Source organism: Corylus avellana, chromosome ca3 (genome assembly GCF_901000735.1).
Source record: "Corylus avellana chromosome ca3, CavTom2PMs-1.0".
Taxonomy (NCBI): Eukaryota; Viridiplantae; Streptophyta; class Magnoliopsida; order Fagales; family Betulaceae; genus Corylus; species Corylus avellana.
The window spans coordinates 30,382,898-30,401,702 of NC_081543.1; the positions used below are offsets into that span (position 1 = coordinate 30,382,898).

Consider the following 18,805-nt stretch of genomic DNA (forward strand, 5'->3'; position numbering starts at 1 on the left):
TATACCGGATTCTCAACCCCATCTCATTGCGCTAATGTAGTAGTGCATATCAACCATTAGATTTATTATTTAATTTTTTTTTAACAAGGAGTGTCCATTAGCCCTATAGGATGAGAGAGTAGAGTGTAGTATTAGTATATATATCATTACTCCTTTTAAAATATGTATGATAATCATAGGCTTTAAAAAATAGTTTTAGTTTAACAGACTTAGTAATACTAAAAGTTACATTTTATCCTACCACTATCTCACTTTGTTAACGTGAGAATGGTAATCACCCCTTGATTTTTTTTTTTTTTTTTTTGTTAATAAGAGCTAATTTAATAACTAATTGACACGGTCATATTAATAATGTACAATATTAGTTGGATAAAAGTATAAAAGTATGACTTCTAATGTAACTCTAATAAATTAGAATGAAGAAATTTTCTGCTAAAAGTCAAGACCCATTCTGCCATAATTTCGCTATGGGCCATATGGCATGCATGTTCTTTGCCAGCAGAAAATTGAAAATGAAAACCATCCGAAAATGACTTTTTCCATGTCAATGTGGATGACTTCTAGGAAACCTAACAACTCTGTGAATAGAGAAATGAGAGAGGAGACATTTCTCTTCTGGAGGAAGTATTCCAAATTTCCAATGCAGCTTTATTGAATACTTTCAAAGCCATCCACTAAATTATAATAATACAGAGACAACTGCCAAACACACCCTAACATTTTAGCCTACCCAAAAAGGGCATGAACAGATAAATGGTGGGAGTTTACTTGTAATCTTGTTTTTAGGCCCTAACATGTGCCTAAAGAAAAATCTTTAGACTATTTCCCTCTAACTCTTTAAACTATAGTCAATTTGTCAAATAAACTACTCTCTATTATTCGCTTTCCATTTAAATATTATTTCTTTCCGCCAATTAGATTTTTGAACATTTCTCTTTTTTCTTTTTTTCTAACCTTTGTATTTTAAAAAATCTAAAATGTTTTTTTTGCGAGCAATGACCCAATCAGAATGTAGAATTTTATTTAGAATAGAAAATATGAGAATTATAATGGAAGCAGAAAGAGAGGGAGAGAAGAACAAGTAGTGCTACATCTTGAATATTGAAATATATTAAATTGTATTACAATGATCTCTATTTGCAGAGATGCTAATTAAAGAACGGTGAACAAGAAAACCTAAACTAAATAAGGAAGATAATAAACCTAAAAGGAAATATAATAAAGAGATTACAATCAAACTTAAATGATAAATATGCTTACAAAGAAAAAAACTTACTATAGAATGTATATTCTAACACAAAACCAAATTCCTCAAGTAAATGTCTATTCAACCCACCCAAAAAAAAAACAAACAAATCATGACAATACAGAGAGAATTAAGAGTTTTGTATAATCGTAGTTTGATCTTTAAAATTACAGATCAACTTTTAAAATTGTGTATTTTTTAAAACGCATCCCTTTACATGTCTAAAAACGATAATTTTTTCACGATTTCAAACCGTCATTCTTTTTCAAACGCACTTCCAACAATAACACTTTTTTGACGATTTCGTTTAAAAAAAAAATCTTTTAACCCGCAAAAATCACGAGGTCGAACGCACTTTTTTGCAAATTTCTTAGAACCCTTCTATGGTAAGCCCAAGATCATCCTAAAATAAAAGGCCTATTATAAATTCCTTGAGACCACCTCAAACACTTCCAATGGGCCAGGCACGAAAAGCCCAATAACCTTGTCTAGACTCAAACTGGAGATCGAGTGGAGACCCTCGGCTTCGTTATAGATTGTTAGCCCGTCACACATAGATAGTAGTCATTGACAGTGTTATTATGATTCAATTATATTATAATATTAATTAAAATTTATTTTTGTCTATCCATTTAAGTTTTTGAGGATAATTTCAAAATCCAAATTTCAAAATCCCAAAATATGCCTCCCAAATGTGGGTGGCTCGTCATTAGTGGTGCTTGGCATTCGTGGTTTCCGGTGACCGGCCATTAGTAAGGGGCATGGAAGAGGAAAGAGGAAAGAAAGAAAGCTTTGTCTGGTAATGTGAAAAGAGAAAATGAAATAGAACTTTCACGCGTTTCTCCATTTCTTTTATTCTTTTTCTTTAAAGGTCTGGTTGTGTCACAAGGCCACATCAGACTGGGCGGACCAGCGGTATAGCCGATATCCTAATCCATAACTATTTATTGATATTGTTAAATGAGTTTACCAACCCCACCTATATTCCTTGACACCTTATAAACGCTCTGTCTGGATTCAAGTATCCTTTCACATGCCTTTTCAATAGCTCTTTTCCAAAAAGGCAAAAAATTTATTTGATGGGATTAAACAATCAAACCTCAATTGTTATGATATCAATTAAATGATCAATTATCCTAAAAGTAAAAGCAATTAATACTTTTCAACGTTTTGCCATCATCTCATTCCCCTCCCCTACGTCCGACTAATAGGCTTTGCTGCAATGCAGGAATTATCCAACACATTCGGTGCCACAAGACAATCAATTCCACACATTATAAGTACGGATAACTCTTCCACCCAACACAGAGACAAGAAGTAAAGAAAACCGCAAGAACAGTTGAACACATTAATCAAAGGAAAAGTCTGTGCATTGAAGTGGGGGGTGTTTGATTTATTGAGGTGGTTAAGCGGTTGACAGAGAAAGGAAAATGAGGGAACTACAAAGCCCTTCTTTTGATATCATCGCCAAGCTTGTTGTTTCAGTCCCTTCAAGACAGTACGTGGCGGAGCATCCAACCCAACAAACTACAACAAAAACAGAAACAAGCTTGCACTGACAACCCAAAGCTCTCTCATTTTCTTCATATCTGTCAAATCCTTCCTGGTTTAGAAAGAAGCAAGAGAGAGAGAGAGAGAGAGAGAGAGATGGCAGGAATGGCTGCTGCTTGTTCCTCTGGTGTGATGTTCAGAGCTAGAGAATTGGGAAGTAATGGGGCTTCTCTGTTTCAATACAGAGGGCTTAGGACAGGGGAAAACAGGAAACGGGGGAATCCAGGTAAGTGCCAATCATATTCCAATAATGTCTGCTATGAATCAATGAAAGTTTACTGAGAATGGTAAAACCCCATTTTGGAAAAAGGCCCAAAGTGAATGCAAAATTGAAGGAAAGGCTAATAAAAGCTATAGAAAGGAATTACGTTTTGGCTTCCAACCATACCATTTCAGGCCTAATCTCAATTCACCAATACATTTTCATGAATGCTTTTGACTTTTCTGTCCCATCTTTTTCCCCCATTCCTTTTAAAGTTCCTACGTATGTATTTGTTTTACTTTTTAGGTAACCTTAATAGGTCTGAGAGCTGTTATAGTTGATGTCGGGTGATCTCTCTTTCATGGGTTCTTTCTCGTATTAACTTTTTGGGTTGCACCTAAAAATGACAATCAGGAGAATCAGATCTCTTATGTAACATGTGTCTGATATGAGCAAAAAGCAAAACAATATCCTAGCTCCTTCCTGATTAGACTTGATAATCCTGCAATGAAAGCTTTTTCTCTTAAACCCTACCTTGGGCATGAAGCATAGGCCACTCTGCTTTGAGGATAAGTGTCAATGGTTGGTACATTGTTACAGTAGCAGAGTGAGGGGGAGATAGGGTGGAGATTTAGAAGTTTTGGAGAAAAGAGAAAGCATAGGGGGGAGAGAGAGAGAGAGAGAGAGAGAGAGGATGGAAGAAAGTCAGATATCCTGAGTGTTTTAGAAAAGGACATCTTTTGGTTTATAGAAAAAATTTCGGAGTTAAATTCTCATATTTTAGAAAGGAAAAAAAAAAAAAAAAAAAAAAACCCAAATATTTGTTCATACTTTTTTTTGTTTTCCAGGTTTTTTGGAAGAAGAAAGGGGTTATTCAGATTTTCTGAGACAATTCATGGGGTTTCATTAAATTTCTGGAGAGGTCAAACGGGATATTCTTAATAGTTTTGGAGCAGGGGAGGTTTTTCAAATTTTTGGGGCCATGTCCCCCCCTCCCTCCGCCACTGTTTTAAGTCATAACAAGCCACCGTTTTGGTTGGTGCTCCTTTAATGTTAATTTGCTCTTTATAGAAATCATTTGTCGGTACTTCTTGCTGTGCTTGTTTTGATTTATCTCCTTTTTTTAATATATATATATGGCTGAGCATGTACTATACTCGATCGTTTAATTCAACTTTGATTTTCCATTCTCAGCTCCAAAATGCAGAAAAATCAAGGCCATGGCTTCAACAGTTTCAGCTCCCAAACGAGAAACAGATCCTAAAAAACGAGTTGTCATAACAGGAATGGGCCTTGTGTCAGTTTTTGGCAGTGACATTGATGCATTCTACAACAAACTTCTTGAGGGAGAGAGTGGGATTAGCCTAATTGACAGGTTTGATGCTTCAAAATTCCCCGTCCAGTTTGCAGGTCAGATTCGCAATTTTTCTTCCGAAGGCTACATTGATGGCAAGAATGATCGCCGGCTTGATGATACCTGGCGTTACTGTTTAGTTGGTGGCAAGAGGGCCCTTGAAGATGCCAACCTTGGAACTGAGGTTCTTGAAAAAGTAAGATTTTCTTACCAGCAAAATGTAGTTTTCCAGTTTGTAGATAAAGGTTAAATTATCACTTATCCCAGAAAGTGAATAAAAATGATTAATTTTATTATTCGAACTACCCTTAAGGGCTAATAGGATATAGTTAATTTAATCATTTAATTTATATTTTAGCATCAAGCATCAATAATTTTCTGGTTTGCATGCCCTGCAGATGGATAAAACAAAGATTGGAGTTCTAGTGGGATCAGGCATGGGAGGCATATCAGCTTTCAGTGCTGGAGTGGAAGCTCTGGTCCAAAAGGGATATAAGAAGATCACACCATTTTTCATTCCCTATTCCATCACCAACATGGGGTCAGCATTGTTGGCTATAGACACTGGTTTAATGGGACCTAATTTCTCCATTTCAACTGCTTGTGCAACTGCAAATTACTGCTTCTTTTCAGCAGCAAATCTCATTAGAATAGGTGAGGCAGATATCATGGTAGCTGGTGGGACTGAGGCTGCAATCACGGCTACCGGGGTTTCCGGGTTTATAGCTTGCCGGGCTTTGTCTCAGAGAAATGATGAACCCCATAAAGCTTCCAGACCCTGGGATAAAAATCGTGATGGTTTTGTTATGGGAGAAGGCTCTGGAGTGCTGGTAATGTGACTTAGCTTATGTAATTCTTCATTTCTTAAAAATTATTTTAACTTTGATAGTTCTAACAAGTACTAATTTTTGTAAAACTTAAAAGATTATGGAGAGCTTGGAGAGCGCAATGAGAAGAGGAGCTAATATAATTGCAGAGTATTTGGGAGGTGCTATAACATGTGATGCTCATCACATGACCGATCCTAGGTCAGATGGCCTTGGAGTCTCATCTTGCATAACCAAGAGCTTACAAGATGCAGGAGTTTCCCCTGAAGAGGTAAAACCACTCGTTGATCTCTCAAGGCTAAAACTCTTCATCAACATTTCTATTGACATTCTAAATCCATGATTCACAGGTGAACTATGTGAATGCTCATGCAACCTCTACACTAGCAGGGGATATGGCTGAGTTTAATGCGATCAAGAAGGTCTTTAAGGACACATCAGAGTTGAAGATGAATGGGACCAAGGCAAGAAATAAACCTGGTCATTCCAAGTGAAACCAGTTCAAGAATTTTAATATGATCTTGTTCACTCCACATCCGGCTTAGCAAATTTCCTCTCCATTTTAGCTAAAAAAATTATATATTTTTTTTCTATTTTAGCTACCTCACCAAATTTTTTGTTAAAGTAATTAGCCGAATGTGAGTGATTTTCACCTTTGCATCCCTAGCCGGATTCTTGTCTAACTGCAACCTAGATAATTAATTGGTGTTATTCTTGTTGCAGTCAATGATTGGACATGGCCTTGGGGCTGCTGGTGGATTGGAGGCCATAGCAACCATAAAAGCAATCACCACTGGTTGGCTGCATCCAACTATTAACCAAGATGTACTAATCACCCCTGTGTCCTTAATTTTCATATTCATATGCCTCCATTTAGCTAATTACAATGGTTCTTAATGCATTTGATGTTTATATATTTCTGGTACGCGTGTAGAACCTGGAGTCTGCTGTTTCAATTGACACTGTCCCAAACGTGATGAAAAAGCATGAAGTTAATGTTGGTATGTCACTACTCTCTCTGTCTCTCTCTGTGCATGTGGGTGTGTTTTTTTGAAAAATGATGCAGGTTTCCATATGGCTTAATGTATGTCGATCAACTGTCAATGGTTAAAAATTTAAATATTTAGACATGATGACTGATGGGAGAATTGACTTAACCTACATCCAAATGTTGTCTAATAAAATTTTTCTATTTTCTGCAGCAATCTCTAACTCATTCGGCTTTGGCGGGCACAATTCGGTTGTCGTCTTTGCCCCCTTCACGCCCTAAATAAAAGCCGGCCCTAAGAGTTTTCCCTTTCACCTTTCTATTATACTAGAATCACCCATTTTTAGATGTTAAAGTTGTCAAAAGCATAAAGGCGGTTACGTATTCGAATCAAGCATTCTGTAATGAGCCCTAAAGGCAATGTTGCCCTTTCAATGATGTTGGTATATCTCATCATTATTTCGATGAATCCGAATTAGTCATTTTTTAGTGAATAAAACGTTGATGCCATTTTTCACTATGCTGTTCTTGCCTATTTGTTGGCTTGGCTGCTTATGGTGGAAATTTTAGAAACTTACACACCTATGTCTAGTGGGTTGAATTGTCAGATTCAGGAATATAAGGATGCCATTGCCTTTATATGGACTAATGGATACAAACTTTGACATTATAACTAACGAAGACTATCTCCACCAGAGAGAAAACTTACCCAAAATAACAAGGACAGATAAAAGAAAAACAAATCATTTTGTTCATCATGTGTCCAAAGACTTCAAAATACACCAGAACTTTAAGAGATTAGTCAATGAGGGTTCCACCATAGTCTTCTTTCTACATTATTTCCGGGAAATGGCAGGGGAGTTCATGGAATTTGACTTCAAAGTCTTTCCCTATGGAATTGGAATCAAAACAAGGATGACTTATGAAGCTAGGCTGCAGTTATTTGTGCAAACTATTTCCTGAATTCTGCCATCATCCTCCATTAGCTCTTGTCATATGAACTCTCCATCTTCTGCAATTTGAAAGCTACTTCAAATTTTCTTTGTTCATTAGATGCCGCCACAAGTTAAAAGGAGGACAGAAGTGAAATATATGATAAACAAATTCTAATTATCACATAGTGTTTTCCTTTGCTTTTCTCTCTACTGATGGAATATCACATTCTATGTACCAACTGTTAAAAAAGAAAGTTAAATCACACTACAGAGAATCGCATATCAGCAGGATCTAGTTTAGCAGCCAGCCTTGCAACTTGCCAACAAAAAGTTTTGTCAAAGCATCACTTCTAAGAGCAACTTTTGGCTGCTTGAAGTTATTCCCTAAGATTCTACTCGTAGATATCTTAGCACTAGACTAAAGTAATTCAACCTTTAGTGTACCGACATTAAAGCCAGTAAACCCACTAACTTGGTGCTGATTACTGTACTGGCTGCTTAATACGACCAAGCAGATGGGTAAGCTTGATGTTGACAATGAGGACTCAGTTACTCTATAATCTCTTTTATTCTATTAATATAACTGAATCACATTCTGTTTATTCTCTGATAATAAGAATAGATTAGGTTATCATTAGGGAAATAACTATTTAGTAAGTGTCACAATTCATATTCGCGTGTCGGGTTCAGGATGTGTCGTGTCAAAGCATGGGTATAAGACTATATAGGTCAATCATAACTAAACAAATTTAATTAAACGGGTCAAATCCCTCAACTCTAACTCACTAATTTTGTGTCGGGTTTATAGATCATGTCAAAAATTGTCAGCCTTTTTGTCGCTTGTTAGGTTTGAGTCCCATTGAGGTATAGGTATAAGAGTATATTGGTCAACCTTAACTTGACTAATTAAATGGGTCAAACCCCTTAATCTTAACGCGCTAATTTTGTGTTAGATTCGTGTCGGGTTTATAGGTTGTGTAAAAAATTGCTAGCCCTACTTTTTAGTCATCTTCTCATCCTAAGCACACATTATAAGGGCCCTTAAAGCTGAAACATTATGAGCTAGCTTTGTAACCATGTAGTATAATGAAATGTTTAGTTGTGAGAATATGCCTTTGAATGATCCTGAGTTTACTTCTGCAATTCTACTCAATGATGTTTTCTCAGCTGACTTTCCAATATTTTGTAACCATGTATAAGAATATCTCAATCTGAAAATTATTAATCATTCTATCCTTGCCTTCTCCCTTCCAGTCCTTTGGGGAACCCCACCAACTTGATGCAGACTGCAATTTCTAAGTAAGATTAACTTTGAATATTATATCTAAAATAATATCGTTCTGATTCCATAGCATATAGAATAAACCTCACATTAAAGGGGAGAGCTCAATCATTTGTTTTTAATGATATTTTAAGTATAATTTCCTTGACTAACCATTTAGACCACAAGTTGCAGAAGTTGAAGCATAAAAGAGGCTGCTATCAGGTTCACTGCACTAATTCCAAAAATAAGACCAACCAAATTATTAAATCACCTATTATCTCGAAAGTTTAACATTCTCCTTCAACTAGCGAGACAAAAACGTAGAATATTTAACTGAAATGTTAATAAACCAGAACCTTTGCTTTGATAATGGAGTACCTATTTATAAAGTGCCTATAAGGCCCCTCCACCAAAGGCCCATCGAGCCCAATGACATCGAGACCAACTATAGCCAAGCCAAGGTTTCCAAGGAGCCAGGGGGCTCCTCATAGCCACTCACGTCAGCTTGGCTATGATAGGCTAGTGAATGGTCCATCACCCTAGCCCATAACACATCATGCCTTAGGTATGGGGAACACCTGGACCATAGTAAGATATGTTATACCCAATCACCCCCTCTCACCACATCAAATAACGGTTGGGCCACGTAGGATAACCTCCTTAATATTCTCGAGATGAAATCTCTCATAGTTGCAACGAAGAATAGGCGACAGTCCTAAAAAGTAAAAACTCTACAAAAAAGAGGCAAGAATGGTAAACATATAAATGGAGAGGAGGCTCCACCAAGTACGTTTAATTTTCCTCTTACCTACACTCTACAGTTTTTTCTCTTACCTACACTCTACAGTTTTACTTTTTCTTCTTTCTTCTCATGCTGACTTGAGCATCGGAGATTATTCGCGAACCTCTTTGACCCTTTTGTCTAACTTATGGGCTTCATTCTCCAAGCGCCCAAAAGTTAAAAAAATGATGAATTCTATCGTTTAATTAACGGTTTAAGACATATGAATTTTAGGCTAGTTGATGTGCTAGCTTTTCAAAATCCTCATTACACAATTGCTCCAACTCTTTGCCTAATAATATTGGCACTTGGATCTTTGAACACCATAAAACGACAGGGTACTAGCTAGTGGAGGACCAATAAACTCTACTAATCTCATCATCAACTGGAGGAGTTCAACAATATTGGCTCCTAATGACATAAAAACATTACAATACCACAATAAATATGTGCCCCATTAACAAAAAGTCCACCACTAGCACTGCCCAACAAATTCTGAATCCAAAACACCAATTGCACAACATGACCTAGACCCCACAAACAAAATCTATAAAGAGAAAAGTGTAAAAAGAAAATCAGATCACAGTGATACTGAGCCATCGAGCAATTCAGGCAATAAGTGAGACTTAACACGTGAATATTTAATTGAAATAAAAGATACGCCATGGAGTCAGAGTTTGAACTCAAAACCTTTACTCGGATACCACTTTAAATCAACACTTATCTTAAAACTTAAGTTGATAAGAATGATAAAGTTTTATATTTAATTAATATTTTAACTTAGCCAACCAAATGTTAAGAAAATGAGCAAAATTTCTATGAGCAAGACACACTTTCGGGTAAAAGGGACCTCACCAATCTTTGTTGCCGCACCCACATAACATTTTCTTTTTGGTGATAAATACAACCACATCACATTAACAAATACTTAATGTAGTTGGTCGAATGCATAGTGAACAATTGGTCTTCCTCTGGTATCATCAACCTCAATTTGACTGGAAGAATATCAAATTCAGAGTGATCAATTATATGGTTCAACAACCAATTATGCTTAATGTTCATACTGTTGGTCGGTAAACTAACATTAATTGTAATCCACATCCTTATGAAATATTGAGAGAAAATTAGCCCAACTCCATTTCCCCTCCAGCAATAGAATAGTACTATGGTGTATATATATATTTAGGTTCTGCAGAGCTCAATGGAGGAAATTAAAAAGGGTGCTCGTCTTTAATAAAATCTTATTTCACACAAGCACGATGTCTCACTCTGTTTGTTAATGTTTTTCAAATTGTATGTTTTTTTTTTAAAAAAAAAAATTATTTTGATGTGACATACTCAGCCCTATGGGTGGCAGTCCCACCGTTGGCCAGCCCTTCTTTTTTTTTTTTATAATTTTTTTAATTAAATTATTTAAAAAATAGTATTTTAATGTGATGTGGCAACAATGCTAACGTGACACTAATGGATGGAAAATCAACGGAATGATCGATTGCAACTTTTCGATAAATTTATGCCTTTAAGGCTCCGTTTACTTCGACATAAAATGGTTTCCAGAAAATTATTTCCACATTTTATGGTATTTACTTCGACGTAAAATAGTGGTCAACGGAAAATATTTTCCTTTTGACCGAAAATTCTTCTTTAATTTTCGGAAAATGCTTTATGGTTTTGAAAACTGTAAACCATTTTCCGACTATGAGCATCTCATTCTTAAATTGATGGACCTTACCAAGACTCTCCCAGAACCTCGCCGGGACCTGCTTGGGACTTGACCAGGACTCACCCGAAACCTGACCAGGACTTGATTGGGATTTGCCCGGGACCCGCTTGAGACCTATCTGGGACTTGCTTGAGACCCCAGCAGGACCCGCCTAGGACCCGCCCGGGACCTGACCGGGACCCCATTTCCCCATATTGTTGGTCGGTAAACTAACATTAATTGTAATCCACATCCTCATGAAATATTGAGAGAAAATTAGCCCAACTCCATTTCCCCTTCAGCAATAGAATAGTACTATATATGGTGTATACATATATTGAGGTTCTGCATAGCTCAATGGAGGAAATAAAAAAGGGTGCTTGTCTTTAATAAAATCTTATTTCACACAAGCACAATGTCTCACTCCGTTTGTTAATGTTTTTTAAATTGTATGTTTTTTTAAAATATATATATTGATGTGACATAGCCCTAGGGGTGGCAGTCCCACCGTTGGCCACCCCTTCATTTTTAATTTTTATTTTTTTTAAAAGATCTAATTTTTTTAATTAAATTATTTAAAAGATATTATTTTAATGTGATGTGGAAACAATGCTAACGTGACACTAATGGACGGAAAATCAACAGAATGATCGATTGCACCTTTTCGATAAATTTATCCTTTAAAACTAAAAAAATAAAAAATAAAAAAACTAAATGTAACAGCACTTTTCAAAGAAGTCATTTTAGTTTTTATGGTTTCTCTTTTTCTCAAATCTTTTCCCACTTTTCAAGGGGGGGTGATTGGTTGTTTTTGGTGTTTTTTTTTTTTTTTTTCATGGAAATGGTTTTTTGAATTAAAATTAATAAAAAATTAAAAATAAAATATTATTTTAATAGAATAGATAGAAATACAGCTAATCGGGTCGGGTGTAGGGACATTTAAAAATTCATTAGTTAAACTAGATAAAAATGAGTTTTGAAGAGCTATTTTGCATAAAAATTTTGGCTCCTTCATTGTGAATGCTCTAACCCTAGTCTTGTTTTCACATTTTTCTTTGTGATAGTTAATTAACCTTTCTTCTTTTCTTTTTCTTTTTCTATTTTTTATTTTTTTTATTTTCTTTGTTATTTTCCTTTTAAAAGCTTCATACTTCTTTAAGTATTTAATTTTTATTTTTCCTTCTTGTTCTTTAGCTATACTAGACCTTAGCAATTTCTCTAAAAGATACAACAAGATCATGAAGTAGATAATTTAAAAATACACTTCATACTAGGGTTCATGACAACATTTTCCGTTAACATAGATGAAAAAATAGTCACGTGATCCGCATGTGACTCAAATTCGTAGATTAAAAAAAAAAAAAAAAAAGGTTAAAAAAAAAATCTTGGAAGGAGACGTATGACCTGGTCTTCACGTTTCCAAGGTTAAAGACTCCGTTTGACCGCAAGTCTTTGGCAAATTGAGACCCATAACATAAAAAAAAAAAAAAAAAAAAAACATAATTGGATTTGTTTCTCCTTTTAACTTAAAAAATTAATTAAAAAATAAATAAATCCTGGGACTCTATAACAGTAAAATTGTTCAATTTTTATTACTTGATACAATGATACAGCTTTCAATCTTTAGCAGCTCTGATCTGGTAGCCATCTTCCCATGTCCCATGATGTAATCTAATACATTAATTGGACTAATTTAAGCACTAAATTCATCAATAATTGGGTTCCCATTGGCTAATAGAACTGTAGTAACATGGACTTTGACTTGATTACTTGGTAATCTATTTAGTTTGACCAATCCTATGCCATTTATGTGACTTGCCTTTTCAGTATAATATTGAAAATTTATGGTCAGTAAAACTAGGAGGTATCTTGCTTGGCCAAAGTTTTATTGTCTATTTTTTTTTTTTACCACGCCTTCCAGCTTGTGCAAGTTCATGAATCAATCATAATAGTGTGTTTACAGCTAATTGATGTGAGATTCTTTATCATCCTTCTTACATCTGGATCTAATTGAAACCATGACAAAGACAAATAGATATGAAAATCCAATTAAACTCATAATCAAGATAAATTGGTATGACACTTAAATTCAAAAAATAAAAAAAGTGTTAAGATTATGTTAACCAGGGATGGAACTAGAGGGTCGGGGGCCATGACAGTGGGCTTCGTCCTTCATTTATGCTTTGTCTCCCTTAATGAAAAATTTTTGTTCCATCTATAATGTTGGAGTATCCAGAGAAAAGAGAACTGACAGACACACTTTATTTGATAATGCTTTTTCCTTTTCTCTTTTGTTATCTCTTTTCAAAACAAAAACACTAACAATAACTTAAAGCGCAAAACATTCAAACTACTTTAACCTTTATGTCACATCGAAACAAAAAACACCTTCTAAAAAGTATGAGGCAGATTAAAATTCCTTGACATAGGGTTTGTTAAATCTCTGTTTGGGACTATGAGTATGAGGGAACACCGTTTTGAAAATTTTTAAAAGATTTTTTTTGGCAGGGCTGCTGGTTTATGCCCTAACTGTGGTTCTTCACATAAAATTAGGTTAAGCAAGCTGTGGCTCCATGCTTCAATGGCATCTAATTTAACTGCTTCATATAAAGAAGAGAATATGGAGGGGTTAGGTCCCAGATGAATGTTGTCATGTGTTTACTGGTGAATGCTGCAGAAAAATTGTCCCTTCTTCTGCAAAGGAAGTAGAAAAAGGAGGAAAATGAGGGTCCAGTGGGTCTTAAGCTCCACATCACCAAAGCAAAGAAGTCCTAATCATAAGATCCAAGGGCTGACAAAGTCTCAAATGAGGTCAAAAGAAAGTTGAGGCTTATAGTACCTTTGGGGACCAAAATCCCACTCAAAATCTCCCATTTTTTTATATCTATTATATGCTTACATGGAAGCAATTGTGAAGGGTAGCTTCCAAGCACACATAGGCATAAATCTTTTCCCCTTTCCCCATGATTGTCTTCACATGGATTCCAACCCAAAATGCTTCATTTAATGTTTTTATAAGAAACCCTCCTAAAAATAAACTACTCTTAAACCTTAGTTGCTTTCCTTTTAGTTAAAAAATATAAAGCTTTGTAGGGTACCCCACATAAACAATGCCAAATCCTAAGATGGGTCGAAAGGGCAAAGTTAGGAGAGTGTCTCAAATTCAACTTGTTAGGTCCTTTTGCTTGCAACTTTTTTTATTTTTATATCTATTTGATGCAAATGAGGTTTCTAATTTGTGCAGGCTAAGGGCAGCCAAGAAACCCCAACCAATTTGGTCTCCACATGGTGTCTGCATACACGTATCACTAGCCCCACCATACCCCAATTGGAGTATTCTTTCTCTCACTCTCTCAACCCAAATTTATTAATTTGATTGCTTTGTAGTTAAAGGTTTCTTGTCTCTTTTTTTGTGAAAAGACTTCTTGTCTTTAGTCTATGGTGTGACAGTAAAAAAGTGTTCCTGGTTTAAGGGGATGGTGGGGGAAATCCGTGGCATGTCCCAATGGATAATCGAAGGGGGGATCAAGAAGAACCTGTCTTTATTTTCATTTTCATTTTTTTTTTCTTTTCCTTTTCAGATTTTTCTTTTCTTTTGGGTAGGATTTCATCTTTGTGATTCAAGTAGTATTGAAGTCTGACTTGACCTATTTAGTTAAACCAGTTAAACTCTGTAATCTTAATTCACCAATTTTGTATTAGATTCGTATTGAATTCATGAATCGTATAAAAATTGTCAGTCATAAATGTGATCAGGTCATGTCGAGACATAAGTATAAAACTATATAGGTTAACCATAGCTCAACTCATTTAACTTATAACTCTTAACTCTAATCCGCTAATTTCATATTAAATTCATGTCGAATTTGCCAGTAATGTTAAAAATTATCAACTTTACTTTGTGAATGACGATTTCTCAATTTCAGTCTTTGTTAACCAATTTATTAGTTACAAAGTTTTTCTTCAAATTAAGTTTTAAAGAAGTTTATTTTCACAACAAAATATATGTGAAAATCGCATATTAAAAATGCAGGTTAAATTTTCTTTCCCCTCAATTTAGAGAAAAAGATTATCCTTTGAACATAGTGTACTGGTTGACAACAACATAGCATCATCCCCCACTCAAATTTCTTATATTTATGAGTCAAGACACGTTTTAGATTGCCTTAGATTTGGTTACTGTTGGGTTGATCCAAGCAATACGTTGTTTGAGTACCCTTTAGCATACCAATATTTGTTTAATAGCTCTAAGTATTGAACATATCATATAAATTGTTTAATTACATATCATATAATAAAATATATTATATGGTTTATATTTTAGTGTATGATCATATGCTTTGGCAAAATAATAATTTTGTAGATGGAACTTGATAATAATATATTTTATTACATAATTATCATTCTTGCTCAATTTCAAATTTGGAAAGGTATAGAAACCTAAATATTTTCCAATTATTAAATTCCCTAGCTAAAACTTATTTAGGTAGTCTTTCTCAGTGCTTTCTTAAAAGATTTTTTTGTTTTTTTCAACAAGCTTCTTATTAGAGCAATCCACTTGCATTTAGATTATTCATATATACCTACTTTTATTTTTTAAAAATATTTTTATAATTTTCATTTAGAACTGACGTGACAATTTACGTGATTAAGCAATCAAATTTTATAAGTAAATTTAATTATTTAGTAGTGATGCAGTAAGTATCTCATGGACTCTCGTGCCAGTTTATAAAACTTGTAAAATTGTAAAACTTTTAACAGTACTTTTATTAATTATATCATAATCACGTCATGACACCCGATAATTAGTTTAATTAGTAGCACTCATTCCCAAGCCCCTCATAAAATTTTCCAATTATGTTAACAAAAGGCACTATAACTCCCCCAATGGGGCAAGGGTCACCAAGAAAGATGTCCTATTATCATAAAGCATAGTTCAATTATCATATTATATAAGCAATAATGGACAGGTGTCGGGCTATAAAGTTATGTATAAGAAATCTACAATGGGGCACAATTATGTACGGGAAACAGGCAAACACACACATAACCCAAGTGTGATTGGTTTGTCTTTGCTCTCTCATCCATGTTCTCTGATTTAAAGGCTAAAAAAGGTTGAACACCTAAGCTAATGATGCTTATCCACACCACTAAGTTAATTATATAAGAAACCATGCTGAGTTGGACCCAACAAACTCATATTGTATATTTGGTATCCTGAATTCACAGCTGTGAGTATCGAATGGTCAGCATTTAACGACCCTTAAATTTGTAGTTATTTTCTGTTAATTATGAAATACGTGTCGATTCATTAACAAACATTAGAACTGTTAAATTGATATTATATATAGCCTACTTCATACCAATTTTAGGGGTGAGAAGGTAGGTAGTTAACCCTGCACTAATTACTAAATTCTTTTAAAAGCGATTGAAAAAAGGCTAACCGCTTAGTGTATTAGGGTTACGGTTAGCGTTTTTAGGTTTTTTCAAAATCGCTAACCGTTAACCATCTATATATATATATGAAACGATGTCACTTTTTTGTTTAAAATTATATATGTGTGTGTATTACCATAAAAAAAGATTATCATTTTTTTCTTTATTTTTTTATTTTAAAAAGCAGTTAGAGATTATTAGAGTTACTAACCGCAAAACGCGAGTTAACCGCCTAGACAGTTAGTGAAGGCAGTTACGGTTAACAGTTTTAGCCAATAACCGCTAACCGTAACCGCATTTTCACTCTTAACTAATTTTTAAATACACTAAATTTTTTCTTCTATCTCTCTTAAACTTCGTCCATAGTAAGAACTTTGAGAGTATTCTGGTTTCGTTTCGCTTTGTGCAAAACGCATCAAACTTAAGATGTTTTACGGGTTCTATTGTATCTTGAAAAAGTGTTTGCTCTAACCCAGTGCACACCAATTGATCAAGTGACACTTACTACATCAGCTACTAAATAATTAAATTTACTTGTTAAATTTTATTTACCCATATTATATTAATTCAACCGTCAGGTGAGTTTATAAACAGTTGTACGAAAAGTTGTAGTACCCATATATTTTTTAATTTACAGATTGACGGTCACAAGCAAAACACTCTTACTTTAAAGGAAAGCAAATCAAGTGGCACTGCTTGTTCAATTAACAACTAAGCACAGTCTGCTTGTTCAATGAAGGGCTTCCTACAAGGTACATAGCAGGCTCCTAAGAATGCCTACGATGTCAAGTTGAAAAATACTTGAACAGAAAAATTAGTATTTTATCAACATCAAGAGGTCAAAAGTCATTATGAAAAATAGTATTTGAAAGAACAACAAATTTAAAATATTCTTTGGCAGCTTTCTTTATTCCAAGTTCCTTCTAATTGGAACTGAGAATAAAAACTCTCTTCATCCAACCTAATATATTTAAGATGCTGATTTATGTGGTCAAGTGTGTCCATATAGACACTCAATTGTTATTAATAAAGTGTTGCCAGGAATACTATAATTTTTATTATAAGTTTCTTGTGAATTGACGTAAGGGTTTATGTAGCCGCAGTTTCAGTGTCAGGCTTTAGCCACTAAACAAAATTTACGGATCAAATTTTGTTGCTTAATTTTTTACCATTAAGGTATTGTTACATGTGAATTTGTAAAGAAGTATATATTTAAAATTGTAGTACTCCAAACTTTTTCCTTATTATAGAACATTATACAAATGTTAACTTTTCATGTAGCAAAGTTGCTAGGGTCTTTGTTCCCCATCCAAGAGTCCCCCAAATTAGAAATTTTACTTTCACAATAGCTCCCTTTTTAAAAACATTTTCCTTTAAAAATTTACTTATTTCGCGAAAACCTACTCACAAATATAGTTCTTTAAATTTGCTCCATCCCAAATAACCATTCCCCAAAACTCTAACTTTTTAGGTTTGTTAATACTTTTTAGAGAGTTTTTATTTTTTATTTTTTATTTTGTTTGAAAAGTATTTTGACGTGACATAAAAGTTAAAATAATTTTAAACGTTTTGTGAGTTTTGGGTTTTTGGTTGTTTGTTAACGTTTTTATTTTAAAAAGAAAAAACAAAAGGAAAAACATTATCAAATAACTATTCTTAAAGGATAGATTTTAAACTAATTGGTGATTAGTAAAGAACAAATAAAGTGGTGGGGGTAGGCATCTTGCATAAACATATCATATATTCTTCTAGGGGACAAAGAGTTGCTTAAGGTGCCAAAGATGCAAAGTGGGAATAGAACTGGGCATTAATTAATCCCACGCTGAATTTAACAAACCCTCTCTTCCTTTATATTGTTCTTCCTAGAAGGAGCAAAAGCAACCTAATCCCAATAAGACAGCATATGTTATTATTCTTGTAATTTGCATTTTACTATAGTCAACTTGTTCCTTAGGATGGGGTTATCTTGGATCGAAATTTCTTGCAAGTAAATGAGTAATTGTTCTGAATTTGTATGATTGTATTTAACTTGATTCGAAAGGTTACTTAAATTACGTGCAATTCAAACTACTCCTAAGAAAAGGTAAGCATGGAGCCTACACACTCGAGCATAGAGGTCATTGATATGATCTTCTGTGTTCCACATGATTTAAATGTAATCTTATGTCTATATAAACTTTTAAGCACAATATACAAGTAGATTTTTAAGGATCAATTTTACCTAAAATATATATCATTTGATATCAAAGCCAAATACCATCTTACATGTTCGAGTTATAAAAAGGAACGTCCTAATAAAGTAAACTTCGCATATAAAAATTAGCACCCTATGTATAGGTTCTCAAGCAACCGTGATTAGCTCTCAAAGCTTTTTATGGCTGCAGCAACTCTCAATAATATGCTTGACCTTTGAATCACAAACACCGACACAACACAAGTGTGTCGACATTTTGTAAATTCTAGAAAACAAAAACATAGAACAAGACATGGCAAGAGAATACGATGATAAATATTATATA

At 34.3% G+C, this 18,805-nt stretch overlaps 1 protein-coding gene across 2 annotated transcripts; it reads left to right on the forward strand.

Annotated features, from left to right (window-relative positions):
* The first annotated feature begins 2,516 nt into the window (after positions 1 to 2,516).
* Positions 2,517 to 6,685, forward strand: LOC132174809 (3-oxoacyl-[acyl-carrier-protein] synthase I, chloroplastic-like). Of its 2 annotated transcripts, none has more exons than XM_059586493.1 (8): positions 2,517 to 3,023; positions 4,194 to 4,549; positions 4,752 to 5,183; positions 5,278 to 5,451; positions 5,531 to 5,644; positions 5,904 to 6,005; positions 6,115 to 6,181; positions 6,383 to 6,685. In XM_059586493.1, exons 1-8 carry the CDS (start codon positions 2,894 to 2,896, stop codon positions 6,448 to 6,450), a joined length of 1,443 nt encoding a protein of 480 aa, XP_059442476.1. In that variant the 5' UTR covers positions 2,517 to 2,893; the 3' UTR covers positions 6,451 to 6,685. The 2 variants fall into 2 exon arrangements, with proteins under 2 accessions (XP_059442476.1, XP_059442477.1); XM_059586494.1 differs by lacking the exon at positions 2,517 to 3,023 and adding an exon at positions 3,863 to 4,034.
* The last annotated feature ends 12,120 nt before the right edge of the window (positions 6,686 to 18,805 follow it).

Bases quoted from the DNA above. Each gene is read 5' to 3' on its own strand.
- LOC132174809 (XM_059586493.1), top strand. From the start codon at position 2,894: ATGGCAGGAATGGCTGCTGCTTGTTCCTCTGGTGTGATGTTCAGAGCT. The intron at 3,024-4,193 runs GTAAGTGCCAAT...TTCCATTCTCAG, and splicing joins CAGGAAACGGGGGAATCCAG to CTCCAAAATGCAGAAAAATC. The intron at 4,550-4,751 runs GTAAGATTTTCT...CATGCCCTGCAG, and splicing joins GAACTGAGGTTCTTGAAAAA to ATGGATAAAACAAAGATTGG.